Source organism: Gordionus sp. m RMFG-2023, chromosome 2, assembly GCF_954871325.1.
Source record: "Gordionus sp. m RMFG-2023 chromosome 2, tfGorSpeb1-WG-v2, whole genome shotgun sequence".
Lineage (NCBI taxonomy): Eukaryota > Metazoa > Nematomorpha > Gordioida > Chordodea > Parachordodidae > Gordionus > Gordionus sp. m RMFG-2023.
In genome coordinates, this window is record NC_088776.1 from 3,578,332 (window position 1) to 3,595,786 (window position 17,455).

Consider the following 17,455-nt stretch of genomic DNA (forward strand, 5'->3'; position numbering starts at 1 on the left):
GTTATTTATTCAAGATACAAGGTAAATTATAGGGAAAAGAAATATAATAGATTTATAAAAAAAATAGTATGAATTATATTTTATAAATTTTAAATATCTGGTTTTTAAAATCGCCTAGAAGGCGCTCTTTAAATTTTATGATTAGTTTTCCTTTAAGATAAAAAATAAACTTTATGGGTGGGTATACTTTAAATTATCTTCTTCTAAATTGAGTTATTTTAATTAAGCTTGACTATTATAGATGTTTAATTTAATATATATTAATTTTAGACCCTTAAAAAATGTCAAACTAGATCAATAAAAAGATGTTTTTATAGTGAACTGATCGAACGTGCCATATAAACATTTATTTCATAAGTTATAAAGAGTTTAAAAAGATGGGAAACAATCAGGGGCTGAGAAACAAAAATAGAAATAAGATAGATGCGGATTTTATTAATTTTCAAATAGGAGCTCTTTTAAACATTCTAAAAAAAGATATATATGTTGCTCCAATCTTATATGCAAGAAATAATCGATATGGATAATGAACACCGAGCGAATATTCATTGAAAGAGTATTTACAGTTAAAATTTAGGTTTTTACTCGATATATCTGCATTGGCAAATACATCTGTAATGATAAAAAATAAATATTGTAATCAAATAAATATTTTATAAACGGATCAAGATTAATTAAAAATCAATATAAATGTGTTATATTGATATATTGGATCTCTTCTCATATATAATAGGTTAAATGAAACCATATATATAGGATTATTCTAAAAATTCCAATTGCCGTCTTCAGTGAAGACAACTTATTAAAGCTCATGCTATCTTAGGCTTTACTAAGATTTTGCGAGGTGCAAGACTGCCTCGTAAATCGATCACTAATTTCAGTCGGAAATGGCATCGCATCTTGTACCAACATAATATCCTTTTTTTTAAATAAAAGATTAGGCAGATAAATGCTTAAACTAATATTCTATTGTTTACAATGATTATATATATGCACGGGATATGCAGAATATTAATTTTTTTTAAAATATGCGTTGCTCATATTTATCATTAAAATTTTATCAGCAAAATTAAAAGCCCCCCATTTAAGAACAATTTTTCACTTTCCCAATTTATAAAAAACACAAATAAAACTTTATCTCTAATAATTATTCAATTATTGATTTATTTATTTTATGATTCAGAAAACTAATTTATTATATATGTTGTATTTTAAAAAATATTATTATTTTATTTTAAAGAAAGAAATCAAAAATTTATAATTTATAATTTTTGTTATTCATTTCACCATTTATATTCATTCCATCTTAGAGCTTGTGTTGGCAGGTCAAGGTTTAGCATGAACAAAATATGCTAATATATTAGCTTCTAATCATTCATACATAAATAAAAATGAATCTGTTATCAACGAAAAGGTTCCTTAAATAATTTAATTTGAATATTATATTGTGATATTATATAAAATTAGCTGGCATGTTAGAAGAAAGCATAATATTGCTCGTGTTAGAAAAGATGAGGCGGAAGCATTGGAGGATGACATGAAAAAACAACATAAGCAAACACAATATGTAAAATCTTTTATTATAATATTAATTAAAAAAATAATTCTTTTATAGAAAAGTGAAGCGAGACTTAATATATTAAGGCAAAAGCTAATGAAAAAGCAAGGATTTATTGTAGATGAAATGAATACAGCTCATTCCTCAGATTCTCATATCAATTTTTTTGCAAATATTGAAAAAGGAGTAATTTTTTAAAATATTTACAAATAATCTTTAAATAAAATGAGATTTATCTATTTTTTAATATTTTATTCTTTCTAATTTCTTTTGTTATTCATTAATTTTTATTCACAACTTTTATTTTTAAAATATTTGCATGCATATTAACACAACAAGCTATAATATTATCCTAATATATATTTAGATAACCTTTTTTTATGATTCATTAATAATGTACTATCTGAATGTAGAAAATTTGAGTTAATTATTTGAGCCCATTCATTGTTTATAACAGAGTTTGAATAAAAAATTTACCTTAAAATGCGAAATCTTTTATAAGTAAATCTTTAGTAATTTTCATGTGTAAGTAATCTTTTATTGAACATTTTTTTTTAAACTCTGGTTTATAGCAATGATGGGCAAAATATGTCTGATATTTTGTTAAGCTTTAAAAATTATATCTTTGTATATAATGTATTTAAGCCAACCCTGATAATGGATTTTTTATCTTATTAAAAGAAATTTTACACATAGATTGTGGAAACATTCTTTTCTTAACAAAATTTACTATTTCATATTTAATGATAATATTATTAGAAATTTAGCAATTTTGAAATAATCCTTTTTGAGTTAAAATGAGTCCAATGAGCATGTTCACTTGGATTTTTTATAGAGGACATATTCTTCTAGCTAAAACTGTAGGTCTTGGAAGTTCTTATTTTTTCTTTTTAACATTTGAATAACTATTGATAGACCTGTGCACCAACAGTTTTATTGGTGGGAGCTTCTTCTTTAAAATGATTAACTGGTGCAGACATGTCCCTTACTTCACACTGTCATAATCATTTGTAGTGATGTGATGGCACCTAATATATTTTAGGCTATTTTTTTTACTAAATTTATTTATTTAATGCAGATGTATAACCAATAGGGGGAAAGCCCCTCCCTCATCACAAATTTGCCAATTGTAAATAAATATTTTAAGGTAATATTTTCCCCCTACACACTCCCCACCCCTCTCCTCAAAAATGCACACAATATATCATAAGGAAGAATTTAAAAGGAAAATTAGTAAAAGTTAATAACATTTTAATTAACAATTATTCAAAATTTTTAGAAAAAAAGCATTTTAATTATATAAAAATGTGAAAACCCAAAAATATTTATACAAAAATTGCATATAGCCAAAAAGCATAATAAGTGGACTTAAAGATCTCCAACAAAAATTTATGAATAGCATAAAATAGAAATCATATTGGTGGCACAATCTGGTAGATTATGCAAGCAAGGAGAGATGCAGCAAGTTTGCAGAGTACTGAATTCACCTTTTTTTCTTTAGAATATCCATTCATTATGTTTATCAAGTGAAAGTGTGAAAGTGAGGGTCTAAAAGTGCTCCTCATAATACCTAAATATAAAAAATAATTAACAAAGAGATATATAATTTTTTTAAAAACACACTATTTTATTTATTTTTAATTAATATCTGAAGATTGATTTATTGAAAATCTACATATTATGCCTAAGAAATATTATTGCACATAGGTGGGTGTATATGTAATGTAGAGCAGAACTATCATTTTCTTCAAATTATTATTAATTTCACTCTGAAATAATGAGGATATGTTTATGGTATATATCTTTTTGAATGGAGGAAAACAAAATGGTGTTCTTGAAGGTATTAAGAAAATTTCAAAGTTCTTTCTCAAAGTCCCATTCAGAGCTGAATAATTTAAGATCCTATTTCTTTAAGCTTAAGGCACAATAATTTGAATAAAACTAATTTTATATCAATTGTACTTAGAAAATATTTCCTTAATATGATTATAAACGTCATATTGATATTCACTGCTACTTCTTATATGAATCTACTATTAAGAAGAAATTCCAAAAAAATGTATTGCAAGCTGCAGTCATAATCAATAAGTAAATTATAAAGGTGTTTTTAAAATTATTTAAAAAAATATAACTATGTTTTTATATAGCATTTCTCTTATAATATGTTTATATATTAGAATACAATTAAAATAAAATACGATAATTTTTTATATATTTTAAAGTATATTATTTCTAAATAGCTCATTTTTAAAACAAAATAAAATATATTGTATATCTCAAAAATATATATGTTGTTTGTACATTTTTAATTTGATAGCATCTATTTTAATATTATTCTAATAACTCAAAAACTATTTAATATATATATCAAATATCATATAATATTAATATATATATATTCGAATAAACATTTGAATGTATTATTTAATACTAATAAAATAAATATATTACGACGGTGTGATTAGAGCCGACACTTTAGCGGTCCAATCAAACACTGTGGCTGATTTGCTTGACGCTTTTTAGCGGCTCAATCACCAGCGGTGTCGGATTTACGGGCGGTGTACAGGTTTATTTATTAGAAGTGATAGAAAATAAAACTACTAATAGACTCTTGTTCAAGATTTAAGATAAATTAGAGCATTATTAATTGTCAAAACCGAAACATCTGGTTATTGGGTGAATCCTTGTGCATTATTCGTATCTTTTGATTTTGGAATCGACATATTTTTTTTTAACAGTCTACTTTTTGGGACATCTTCCATATATAACAATTATTTATTAATTTGATTTATTCATTCCTTCTTTCTTTTTTTCCGTATAGGATAAGATCGAAAATTTCGAAAACGCTGAAAAAGAAGCGGAAAAAAAGGAAGAAATAGAGAATTGGGAAAAGAAGATGGGAATACTTAATTATTTGGGCCAAAGTGCGGTCGACTCTCAAAGTTAAAAATAAATAAATTTGCAGAAAGAAAATAAAAAAAGAAAGAAAGAATAGAATAGAATGAATAAAATAAGAATCTAGGCTTCGAATCAAACCCAAACTCGGAACTCTGAATCTATTTTTTAAACCTTTACTCGAATATTTCCCTATTTTTCGGATTCACTTATAACCAAACCGGGTTCAAAATATTGTTTTTTAAAACGAAGCCGAATTAATTGATTTTTTAACCCCTAAATTAAAACTCTGCTCTAGTGTTGTTAAAAAGCCCAATTTGGGTCTATTTAAAATATTAATATGCAAGCCTGGAGATTTTGCTAATAGATGGCTTTTTTTTCTTTCTTTCTTTCTTTCTTTCTTTCTTTCTTTCTTTCTTTCTTTCTTTCTTTCTTTCTTTCTTTCTTTCTTTCTTTCTTTCTTTCTTTCTTTCTTTCTCTCTTTCTCTCTTTATTTATTTATACATCTATCTGCCATACTTCCGAGGCTTACACATTAATTATTTTGGCTAAGATCTTAATCTCGCTTTTTAACAACACTACTCTGCTCTATTAAAATAAAACCCGAAAAGAGTTTCACGTTTCTATTAAGGACAGCGAAACAAAAATTGGTGGTCTTAGAAAGATGAGTATTAATTATTTGATGGAATAACTATAATATTTTATATGCAAGCAAGAAAGAAAGGAAGCAATTCTTAAAGTTAACTAATTATGCTTAGGTCAGTCATATAATTTTATCTCTAATCTTTACTTTTCTTTACCCAAAGTGAGAGACCACCTTTTACTTATGGATATAGAATAATCATCTCTAAATGAAATTATTTTTTAGAAATCTTTAAATTTCCTGAACACATATTTTCCCAGAAAAGGAATTGTCATAAATCATCGGATTAAAATTTTTTCTTTATTCGAAGGTTCACCTATTAGGCAAAATGATTGTTGTGCATTGAAATTATGATACAATTAATCTATATATTGAAAAATAACTTATGAAAACAGAATGCGTTCCTTGGTATTTAAAGTCCAAACAAGATAAGGAGAAAAGTGCCAACAAGGATTTCTCGAGAGAAAAGTTTATATTCACTTTTATATTTTAAAATGAAAAGGATTTATATATTCCTTGAGCGAATATTATTTTGGCTAAAATCTTAATTGGACCCTTTTTAGAAAATTGACCCCAATTCGTTTTTAACAACGATACAAATAACTCGTTTGTAAGAGAATCCTACTCCTACGTCAACTGATCCAAATGGATTTTACATTGCTCGTGTTGGAAGAGACATTTGCTCGGACTAGGTTGGATTCGAACCTTAACCCCGCTCGTTCATAGTTAGCGCAAATTCCCGGCAAATTATACAAAATACACTGCATTTTTTTTAATGCTTCGCCCCTAATTCGAGTCAGCTGTGAATGCGCAGGGTGACCTAGATTTTTTTATCGGACAATAGAAAGATCCTGAATCCACTTTTGTCTAATTCTTTTACCTTTTTTTTAAACAGTCCAATAAAAGAAATTCAAATCCCTACTTCTAAAAGTAAAATTTAGGATATGGTACAGATCTTAAAAATAAAGGATACTTGGATTGAAAAAGTGGAAACAAGTTGGAATCCCTCCCTCCTCCGATTCTTAATATTTTTTTAAAAAAACTGGATCTATTTCCGGTTTTTTAGATTTTAAAACGGTTAAAGAGGTCCAATATTTGGCTTTAGTTTTAGGTCTGATTTGATAGGGAAGGAGAAATATTTATATTACAGACCTATATGACCCCCCCCCCCCCCTTCTAAAGCATATCAGGACTTGACATTTTTTTTTATGGATGTAATGTAACCAATTTACTTGTGTAAAGAGCTTGATCATAAAAACCATCATAAAAAAAATCTTAAAGGGCTGTTTGGGCCACGCCATTCTCGAATTGGAATTGATATAAAATTTAAAAAATAAAAATGAAATGCTAGTCAAGAAATAGAGGATATATTTGCCGCTGCCAAGATGAAGAAGCTCGAAGAGGATCGGCAGAAAGAACTCAAACAAAAAACGCTGGATTACCTCAATAACAATTCTACAATATCTACTGACAATAACGTAAATATTATATTATGTATTATGTTTTTAATCAAAGAAGTTATGATAATATACGGATAAGGCGATAGCTCAACGCGTTTTTTTCCCGAAATGCGCAGTAGGTTTCAATTCTGATAATCTTCTTCTTTAATGGCGATTTCCAGATTTACCCTGGTTGGCCAGTTTTCCCTCGATTTAATCATTGGGAAATTTTGTAGCAAGGTTTTTACAATCGGATGCTCTTCCTGACATCAACCCCTTTAGGTGGTTTTTACACCCCGTCGAGGAAGCGGTGTCCTATTCTAGACCCAGACCACAGGGAACCTTTTAGACTCCCATTAGTCGTCAGACGTTGCGCCACGATGAGTATCCATACACTCAGCTGTTTCGATTTTATTATTTTCGCGTAATATAATTAGCAGATAAGCATGAGGTAATCCTCTCGTTTGAAACTCTGTCGTATAAACGTATGCCGAACATTTGCCAAATAAGTATTTTTTTTAATAATATCGTGTAATAATTCTAATAATTTTAAATGAAAAACTCTGGCTAATAAATCAGGTCTATCTGCAGAGTTCTGGCTTTTATAAAGATTTTTTTAAAATTTCCTTCCAATTGGGATTGCATGTAAATGCTATAAATAAATCCGCCTTACCAAACTCAGAAACGATTGCCATAGCGTCATTATATCGTTCATGCATGTTTCTATCTGGCCCTTTGAAAGAAAAAGGCAAAACAACGGCTCTTCCTATAGGTAAATTAGTATTATCTTATACTTTTGAAATGCCCTGAATAATCCTCTACACCTAATTTTGATTGGTTTAATTTTATATAATTCAAATTATTAGCTTCGACTTGGAGATTGTTAAATGGCCCATTAAATTTCATATCAGTATGCCAACAATGATCGCCATAAGGAAATAGTAAAGGATACACCCATAGGATCTTTAGATAACTAAAATTTGAGTAATCATTTCGTGGATAAACTTTAACACCACGTTGAAAAGGTGGTTTCTCCATCATTGTTATTAAAAATCATTGCTACTTCATCAATAGTAGGAATATTAAATCTTCTTCGATCATTGGTGCGATCACGGCGAAGAATCATATTTACCTTTGATATTGAACGGGTTTCTAAAGACCTTCTTAACCTCATCTATTGTTTTAAAGCTAATAGCATACGGATTTGACGAATTAAAATATCAAGTTTTCTTAATAAATGAATGTCACAGGCTGAATTTTCTTTTAAAAGTGAACGATTATCCCTGAGATGTTTCAAGAACATATAATTGTGCATATTTTGGGGAAACGCCATTAGGAGGATATAAATGCGAAGTTTGATGGTAAATTTTATCATGAATCCATCATGGATGACATATGATATGAAATTTAATTAGCCATTTAACAAGGGAACAAGATCAAATATAACTAAGTTACAATTTAAAATACCAAGTTCGTGCTGATATTTTAAATCATATTCTTTATGCTGGGCGATTATTTCATCAATATGTTGTTGATTCCTATCTCCTAGTCGAAGCTAATAATTTGAATTATATAAAATGAAACCAATCAAAATTACGTGTAGAGGATTATTCAGGGCCTATGGATCATATTTCTGCCTTCTTTTTTTTAGGAGTCTCATAGAAACATGCGTGAACGATATCACGACGTTATGACAATCGTTTCTAGGTTAGGTAAACCGGATTTATTTAAAACATTTACAGGCAATCCCAATTGGAGGGAAATTAAAGAAAGTCTTTATAAAGGCCAGAATCCTTCAGATAGGCCTGATTTATTAGCCAGAGTTTTTCATTTAAAATTATCTGAATTATTACACGATATCATTTAAAAAAAATCTTTTATACCATAGAGTTTCAAATGAGAGGATTACTTCATGCTCATCTGCTCATTATATTACGCGAAAATAATAAAATCGAAACAGCTGAGTGTATGGATAATTAATTATGCTCGAGCTAAAATCCCAGATAAAAATGTCGAACCCCGATTATATAATATTGTTGTAACTCGCTTTGTGATACATGGACCCTGTGGTATTTTGAATCCTCACTCACCATGCATGGAAAATGGTTCACGTACAAAAAAACTTCCGAAAGATTTTCACTCAACACGATGCGAATGGATATCCATTTTGTCAACTTAGAGATAAGTAAGGAGATAAGCCCTTTCGATAATCGATACGTCATCCCTTATAACAATTATCTAAGTTCAAATGCACACATAAATGTTGAAATAGGTACATCAATAAAATCCGTCACCCGCCCAATGTAGACCATAGCGGAATAGCGCGCTATTTAGCTATTCTCTCCTTAAAGGAGAGCGTTAGCTTTCGGTATTGAGAAAAAGCGGCGCGTTGATTGAATCACTCTGGAGATTACAAGGAAACATAAGATTATAAAAAAAACGATTATTCTAATATATTTTTATTTTACCTTTTGGTTAATATGGAAACTTAAGAAATTATTTATCTAATCGAAGGATAGAACACTATAATACTCAACCGGCGATTTAAAATGCAAATGCAATTCTTTCATTATTTAGGTGAATATATTGAATATGTCATAATATAACGAAGGAGGAACGTAGTGCCATTTTTTTTTCGTAAAAATAAAAATAGTTAAATGTAAAACTATGATTAAAGGATAGAAAAAAAAGAATGGAAGAAGATATTCAAGAAAGTAATAAGAAGATAATCTAGAGAAGAGAAGAAGGTAATATGGGAGGGGGGCATGAGAGCTTATTCGGCCTTTTATCATAAGAAGAGCGAATATTTGTGTTGATCGGTCTTTTTGGGGATCCGTTTCAGCTTTGAGGGGATCTAGTGATGGGTTAGAATGTTGTAAGATGGGGGTGGAAAGAATTATATTTACTTATTTTCTGAGATTCAGCAAGCGAGAACATCGATGCTACTGTTGGATGGAGCATTTAGAATAATGCAAATAAAGCCCCAAACCATAAGCTGCCCCCCCCTCTTAACTAAGGTATTGAGGGCTCGTCAGTTCTAAATAGGCTCTTGGTTCAATAGAGGTGATACTCGCCAATTTAACGCCTCGCAAAATAAGGTCTTGGTATCATGGGAAACGGTCGGCGAAATCGGCAGTGGAAGCAAAGTCTGGACCCTGTCAACATTGACTTCACAATGTTTGCATTTTTACCTTTTTGAGTTAGGTCCATAGTTGAATCCTTTGTTTTTTAATAATTTTTTTTATAATTTTTTTTTTATTAGGCAGGAATCCTAATTAATGAAATCCTTGACACAACACCGAAAAAATCACACAAACATAAAAAAGGACACAAGCGGAAATCGACGAAAGAATTGATGAAAAAATCTTCAAGGAAGCATCGAGATTCGCGCAGTATATCTGAATCTAGTAGTTCCGACCAATCATGCACAAGTTTGCGAAAGGTATTTGATACAAACCTACATATTTAAAAAAACTAATATTGCAACATGAGAATTAAAAGGGGAAGGAAGGAAAAAAACTAAGGAAAGTAATTTATTTAACAATCTTAATCCAAATTTCCTCATGGATATTCAGTATCACGTCAGGGGTTTGTGGAATATCTTTTTAGGGACCTCCTTTTTAGTTACCATTCACAAGCGGTCCACACGGCAATGTTAACCGTTAAAGAATAGGATTTTAAAGCGGTAAATTGTGCCAACCTTAAAAAAATATCCCAAATATTGCTTATTATGAAAGTTTAATTAAAACTTGTGATTATATTTAAATAATTAAAATTTGCATTTCTGTTATCAGATTATGAGTTTTTTTATTTACAAATCATGGAAATTTTTGTAATTTTTAGCGTAAGGAATTAGAGATATGCACCCGACCTAGACCGTTTAGGCCCGTTAAGAATTTTCGCGCAAGTGGCCCAGGCTTTATAATTTTTTTAAAAAAATTTTCTGGCTGAACTTTGCTCATCTCCTCTATTTAAAGAGTATCACATTAGGATACCTAACCATTAAGGAGGAAAATAATCCGGTCTAATTTTCCATATCATTATATTAGTTACCTTATCGTTACAAAGTAATTTTTTTTTTATAAATTCAAATAAAATAAGAAATCACAAATTTATAATCGGAGACATTATAAAGCTACTTTTCAATTTTTTTCCCACCATTAAACGATATCCCGCGAAATTTTTCTAATAATAAAAAAGGTATTCCACTAAATGCTCTGGCTATACCGGATCACACTTAATTCTTCTAAAAATATACAATTTTTTTTTGAAACCTGCTACCTAATATTTGAGCGGACTTTTCAATGTTATTATCATGATAAATTGTATTTATGGACTAGGCCAGGCAAATCTTTGGGTTGGACCAGGTAAGTTGTGCAAAATATTTATACTGGCTGGGTCAAAATTTTGGAAAGGTTGTTTTATAGTTAATTATTAAGCAAATTTATGTAGTTTTCATTCATAAATAATTATCACGGGTAGGGTTTGATGTACAAAAATACGGGCCAGGCCGGTATAATCAGAGATTGGAACCAGAATCTTGAACTCTCGGAACGGAACAAGAACCCGGGGAAAATTGTCAATTTTTTTTATCAGAACCGGAAATAAAACCCATAATCTTTTTTGAAAGTAGAACCAGAACGCCCATTTTTAAAATTTTAGGAAATTACTGCCTTTATAAAAATGTATATTCAAAACCGGAAGGAAGCAAACAATTACTTCCGGTTCTATACTAAATCAAATAATATATTTTTTTTTACACGAAAGAAAAACAAATCAGACGAAACATCTTCTTTAGATATGGACAAGCTCAGACGCGAAAGACTTAAACGGGAAATGGATGAGCGTCTTAAGGCCGAAAATTATATCAAGGCTCACACCATGACTAAAATGTCTGGGTCGAATCGTGATCGTGTTGAACTTCAAGCTGGTTATTTATTTTTTTATAAATATATTTATTTTTAGAAAAGATGGCTGTGTAATAAATAGGGTAAAGTCGTACCACAGCGGTAATCTCATAGCAATAGGACGCATATGTATATATAATGTACTTAAAATTATTCGGTATAGTTTTAATCATTTTGTAAATTTTGGGTAATGGCTAAATCTTCAGGCCCCTGACGGAAAAAATACGTTAACATTGAGGCGTCTTAATATAATCAGTTTCTTCCAAATTTGAGGCGCTACCTTTTTAAGAAAAGCCCAGATGCAAAAGTGCTAGTTTTCAGCTAAATTTGCGTAAACGGCTAAAAATATAGTAATTACCCAACTATAGTAATGACTACCAAACGCTCAATTTCCCAAACATTAGATCGCTCTGATTTTTCCGGCCCGGCCTGGTGGGAATTTATTTTTTTCCTGGCCCAACCTACTTTCAATTTTTTTTACTAAGGTGGCCCAGCCCATTTTCATTTTGAATACAAGATCTAAATACACGTTGTTGAACACCAAAATAAACAACTATCTATAATATTGGGGAGGGGTCTATAATTTATAAGATTAACAGAATTACGAAAAAAAATTGCCCAGCCCGTTAATAATTTTTGCCCTGCTCAAATAAATAATTGTCAGACGTTACCCGAGCATGGTATCGTGCCGGGCTTTTTAGATCTCTAGCTTTAACTATGGCCTTGCACTTATAGAGGCACGATTCTCGGAATCGGATAGTCATCCGATTATAGAGAAATATTGAATTATTGAAACGAATTATACGAGATGGGGGGTTTTTTTCTAGCCCTTTTCCCCAATAAAAATTTATTTTACCGGTGTTGAGCCGATTTTTAAAAACGGCTAACTCACTATTTCACCCAGAAAAATGTTACGTAAGCCCGAAGATTTTGTTCATAGAAGGTACGAAGGTTCAAGACATATATTATCCAAATCTCGAGGTTTAGGCGATTTTTTTTCTGGCTAAAATATTGAGTTCGCCGTTTTTAAATAATCGCCTCGAAAACGAGCCGCTTAACAACGCTAAAATACGGATACCTCATTTTTTTTTCGTTGTCCTGATCCATCATTTTAGTAAATTAATAATTATTTTTTTCTATTTTTGTTTGTTTGTTTATTAAAAGAAACGTTTCAATTCGTTGTTATTTTACTGACTAATTGCTTTTTGGAGGAATCAGAATAAATAATAATGTGTGGAGGAGAAAAATATAAACGATTATCTAGTTGTTTTAAAAATAAAAATTGAGGTTACCTAAATATGTGGTGATGTTTAATCACCTAACTTTGATGAACCAACTCCAATATGGCGTCGTCAAGATTATCCCCTAAAAAAGTTGACTTAAACGTCTAAGTTTAGCCTCAACTTAATGATAGAGACTATTTTTGGATTAAAAAGTTTTAGAGCTGGCCAAAGTTAGGTGGTTTTACAACACTTTAAATATGTTTTTAAATAAATTTAAGTTTATTCGTTTTACGAATATAAAAATGTTTTTTAAAAGAAACATTTTCTCAACAATTTAAACATAAGATATCTAGGATACTAAATAAAATGACACCCACGAATCATATAATATTATAATGTGTATTGTTTTTTAAAATTATAGAAACTGTTTTAGCGATATCAAACGATCGGCGTGCAAACGAGGATACCTACTATAATTCCCAATTTAATCCCGATTTAATATCAAATAGACGCAAGAAATATAAATAATTGATATAATATTGAATATATTTTTGTATTTAATTATTTATTTATTATAATAATGTATATATATATATAATAAAATTGGTTACTCCTGATGTCCATATTCCGCATAAACTGAGATTGTCTCATATACATTCTAAATATCGTTTTGTTTTAATACCCATGGATGAGCGTCTGCAACCTATCTTTAAAAAAAAATCATTCTATAAGCCTCAAGCTAGATCTACCTTAATAAATCGGTAGGCTCGCTAGAGTTAAAAGTTAATAAATACCTTAGAAAATTGTTATGGCTGCAGAGTTACCAGTTTGCAGATTCGGTATAGCAAAGCTAGGGTTACCTTAGAACCTTGCTATTGTAGGAAATCTGCAGCATAGCGCTACAAGCTAAAACTGCCTTAGAAAATATATGATTTCTCTATTGCTACAAGCTAGGGGCTACCATAGAAAATCTGGAGCTCGGGTATAGCTACAATTTTTTATTTGCATTAAGTTACTATATCTTAGCTACAAGTTATATAAATTAGATACCCATAAGGAAACAATTTTTTCATCCCGAACCGAAAAATATATTTTTTTTTGACCAAACTCGATCCGCAAAACTTAAAAAGAAAATTTACCCCGATATTTGATTTTCCAGCATGATGCATAGAGATAATATGAAAGGAACGAATTTGTAAAATAATGTACCACAAGTTATTTCAGAGCCCTGCATCCTCCTTTCTGTTATGAGTCCAACAATCTGCTATTATTCAGGTGTAAGAGACATTTTATAGATCTTATATTGGTAAGTTTATAGTTTATAAGCAATAATTACCATTGGTTATCTTTTATTTATCTGTCATATGATTGGTTTGATCAACATTCTTTGAAACAAAATAAAAATGGGATGCACAGGATAAAATTTAAATAAAGAGCAGGATAAGGGTAAAATATCTTGATGAATTATAGAGATGCCTTGCAGATTTTCAGATACCTATTCCAATTGTTTCATACTTTGAATTATAATAATTTTTAACAGATGATTCTTTCTCAATGGTCGCTTATATCCATTACTTATAGGCTTTTTTCTTAATTGCATATAACGGAGCATATAATTAGATTCCTGACTCTTTATTCAAAATATTTATTTTTCAAATTTAACATATAAAAATTATAACAAAATATGTATTCTATATTTTTATATCTCACTATTAAAAAAATTATTAAAATTTAAAAAATTCATTTAAAAAAAATAAATTAATAAAATTCAACCAACCAATGGTGCTCGCAAACATAATCTTACCCTAATATTATAAGAAGAACTTTCATTTCTTAAATATTAGCCGGTATTCTTGCCATCATTTGCCGATAATGTATCTTGATACCTTGAAGATATGTTTTTATAGAATTGATAACTGAGAGATTGTCTACCAAGTAAATCAGCTGAACTGTATGTATCAATTATAAGATAGATCAGGACTGTATCAGCCAATTTTTGAGATATAATATCTGGTACTAATATTGTAGCATAGATAGTACACCAAATTTTTTTAGATACTTTTCATTCTTCTAGAATATTACAATTCGCTTAAAATGCAAAAAAATAATATTTGTTTTTGGCCATCTATGTCCTAAATATTTTAAATTGCTGCATCCTTATATTTATCTCGTACTTATATACTTTAAATTAGTAGAGTAAATAGATAATAAAAGTTTTATGCATTATATTATTATATCCGTAAAAAAAAATATTAAGTTAAATTTGGAGTAGTAGTAAATTATTAACAAATTCCCCAGAGAATTAGATTGGCAATTCTGTATGGCATCTATGATATATCCCATTATATCTTTGTATGAATGAGTTTTATAGATAGAGATTAGAATGATTTGGGTTAAGCGATTTCTTATCCGCGATATCTAAGCTCATTCTTTTCTATATATTCATCGAGAACAACTAAATTATAAATAGAATAGGGTTTCTCCCAAAATCTTACATTAAGTCTTATCGTATAGGGGTAGTGGCAACGTCTTTTGGTCGCCAATGGAGGTTTAGTCTGGGTTCAGAATAAGATCACCGTCCCTTAGCAGGGTAAAAAAACATCTAAGAGGGTTGATGTCAGGAAGGGCACGATTGTAAAAAAAAACACTGCTCCAAAAATCCCTAATGATTACAACTAAGCATGTGTGAGAAATATTTAGACCATATGGCTATAGAATTCCGTAAGATAATTTATATATAAAGGCAATAGTAAATTATATCCAAAAATTATAAATAAGAATAATCATGTTAGTTATAACAAACAAATTTACTAGACCATATGGCTATAGAATTCCGTAAAATAATTTATATATAAAGGCAATAGTAAATTATATCCAACAATTATAAATAAGAATAATCATGTTAGTTATAACAAACAAATTTACGTATAAATCAAAAAAATATATCATAATGAAGAATTACAAAGTTGTAAAATTATACTAAAATTGGCTAAAAAAATTGAAAGAGAAAAACTGACATTTAGTTTTAATTTGAATGTCATAAAATTGTGGTTGCGCTTAAACTGTAATTTAATTTTACCGCGTTTTTATTTACTGAATAATGATAATATTTTTTTCTCGCAAAAAGAAAATATATAATATAAATGAAAATAAATAACATTGTAGGGTTAATTATATTTTCGAAAATATTTTGTAAAATTGCAAAAATTACGTTATAAAATAATTTTTAACAATTTAAACCCCATCTTGGTAGATAGGTCCTCGGCACCTTTGTTCATCCTTTATACCTAAAGCGTCTTAGTTTATCATTATAATCATCTTCTCCATTCCATGGGTCTAAATTGAATTTGTCGAAATATTATAAATAATATATATATGTTAGCATTAGCATCAATGTTAATTTATTTTTTTTCCAACTTTAAAATCATTTATTTTTCCTTATTTCATAACTCACGAACGGTTCATTCTGCTGATGTCCGGATAGAAGTGCAAAAGACTCTAAATAAAGGCATAAATTTTGTCAATTGCACCTCAAGTCATTCTGCCAACTTCACGGACCTATTTTGCGGGCGTATTTAAAAAATTTTAAAAATTCATTTTTACCGGGAAATGTGAACAAATATTTTTTTTTGATTAAATTTATTATATTATAATATTTAATAGTGTTTTACTATCTAAACCACTTAAAATTTTAAAATTTTTTTTTAAAAAAAAATATCCAAGGAGGTGCCGATATATTTTTGAAATTGTATATTATAAAAGAGAGAAAAGATAAGCAATTACAGCACTATTTGATAGAGACCTCATTATTTATTATCATCTTCATGTATGAAAGTTGATTATAAGAACATTTAGGGTAGAGATGACAAGAATGGAATAATTGTCAATAGGAATCACCCCCCCCCCCCAAGGAATGAGGTGTAGAGAAAGAAAACATACGTATACTATCTTAAAAAAATATTCTGGAAGGTATCCCGCAAAGAATTATTCCAAAATAAGTGTCGCATATGTAACAAATAGTAAAGCGTTAAATTTGGGACGGATCTGCTGTTGTTAACCTGCTCGATTTAAACCGATTTTTATAAACAGCTGACTCCTCAATATTTTATCCAGAAAAATATTAGGGCCAGAGAATTTTGTTCGCAGATGGCACAAATATCGCTGGCTATACGGTGCTCGATTCGTGGCTAAATTATAACTTGCACGTAAAATTTAGCTTTATATATTGTGTAGGCAACGCGATGTCGCACTATTTTCCTTCCTTCCTTCCTTCCTTCCTTCCTTCCTTCCTTCCTTCCTTCCTTCCTTCCTTCCTTCCTTCCTTCCTTCCTTCCTTCCTTCCTTCCTTTCTATTTGCAACCGCCACCGATAGGGTTAATCCTCTAAATGAGTCAGTTCGTTTGGTTACATCCGACTAGTGGTTGTTAAACGGCACAATTTGAGCCGGTTTTTTAAAAATGGTTAACTCAATATTTTTTTTTTTTAGTCAGGAAATATTACCTACTATGGCCACGAGATTTCGCTACTAAAAAATAAGGGGTCTTAAACTTAACGATGCGATGTGGTGCCATTTTTTGCGATGAATAAATGTGGTGACCCATTTATTCATCGCAAAAAGTATCTGACCGATCGTGAGAAAAGGAGGTAATTATGGCGTTCAATACACGAATGGATTTTTTGAGAATTTTATATATATGTCGTATTGGGATTCGGAATCTCTCAATTTTAAATCATTCACTAATGGCGGTTTTTGGATTTTAAAAGTCTGATTTTACAGGAATTGTATTTCA

The 17,455-nt window shown here is 29.7% G+C and overlaps 1 protein-coding gene across 1 annotated transcript; it reads left to right on the forward strand.

The window, feature by feature from the left end:
- Positions 1-1,340: 1,340 nt before the first annotated feature.
- LOC135924563 (leukocyte receptor cluster member 1-like) lies at positions 1,341-13,281 on the forward strand. The gene is made up of 9 exons (XM_065459631.1): positions 1,341-1,414; positions 1,468-1,567; positions 1,616-1,744; positions 4,380-4,500; positions 5,492-5,564; positions 6,448-6,574; positions 9,798-9,977; positions 11,303-11,465; positions 13,087-13,281. The coding sequence occupies exons 1-9, from the start codon at positions 1,392-1,394 to the stop codon at positions 13,191-13,193; spliced, it is 1,023 nt and encodes a 340-aa protein (XP_065315703.1). The 5' UTR covers positions 1,341-1,391; the 3' UTR covers positions 13,194-13,281.
- Positions 13,282-17,455: the final 4,174 nt, after the last annotated feature.